This window comes from Pteropus alecto, unplaced genomic scaffold (genome assembly GCF_000325575.1).
Source record: "Pteropus alecto unplaced genomic scaffold, ASM32557v1 scaffold33, whole genome shotgun sequence".
NCBI lineage: Eukaryota > Metazoa > Chordata > Mammalia > Chiroptera > Pteropodidae > Pteropus > Pteropus alecto.
Genome location: NW_006435762.1, coordinates 7,146,784 through 7,147,162, shown reverse-complemented (window position 1 = coordinate 7,147,162; position 379 = coordinate 7,146,784). Strand labels below are relative to the sequence as shown.

Sequence of the window (379 nt, the reverse complement as noted above, 5' to 3'; positions counted from 1 at the left end):
TTAATGTGCATTTACCTCTCCCCATTCATATGAGCCAATATTGCCAAAAGCTGTTCCTCCCCAGGAACAGAAGACAATACTGCGGTCTGGTCTCCATCCTCTCTTAACTCTTAACATCAAGGCCTGAATAAAAGCTGTGATTATGGCAGTGCTACTGGCCCATTCTTGTCCGCTATAACTGTATGCAGTATGATGGTGGCTGCCAACTATGATATACCGATCTGGAAATAGAAGGAAACATGAGCCATTAAAACAAAATGTAAACCTTAACAATAAATTTAATGACATTTACATAATCCTATTGCACAAATGAGCAACGATTATGCAAAATTGTTCTAATAATTAAGACTACTTTACATTTTTCATCCACTGTCTTGAT

The 379-nt window shown here is 37.5% G+C and overlaps 1 protein-coding gene across 1 annotated transcript in view; it reads right to left on the bottom strand.

Moving 5' to 3' along the window:
* NAALADL2 (N-acetylated alpha-linked acidic dipeptidase like 2) overlaps positions 1 to 379 on the bottom strand; it is a 799,198-nt gene that overhangs the window by 277,313 nt on the left and 521,506 nt on the right. Inside the window, exon 8 of the mRNA XM_006910847.1 lies at positions 16 to 221. Within this exon, the coding sequence (XP_006910909.1) occupies positions 16 to 221 (206 nt within the window). The remainder of the gene's footprint in view (positions 1 to 15; positions 222 to 379) is intronic.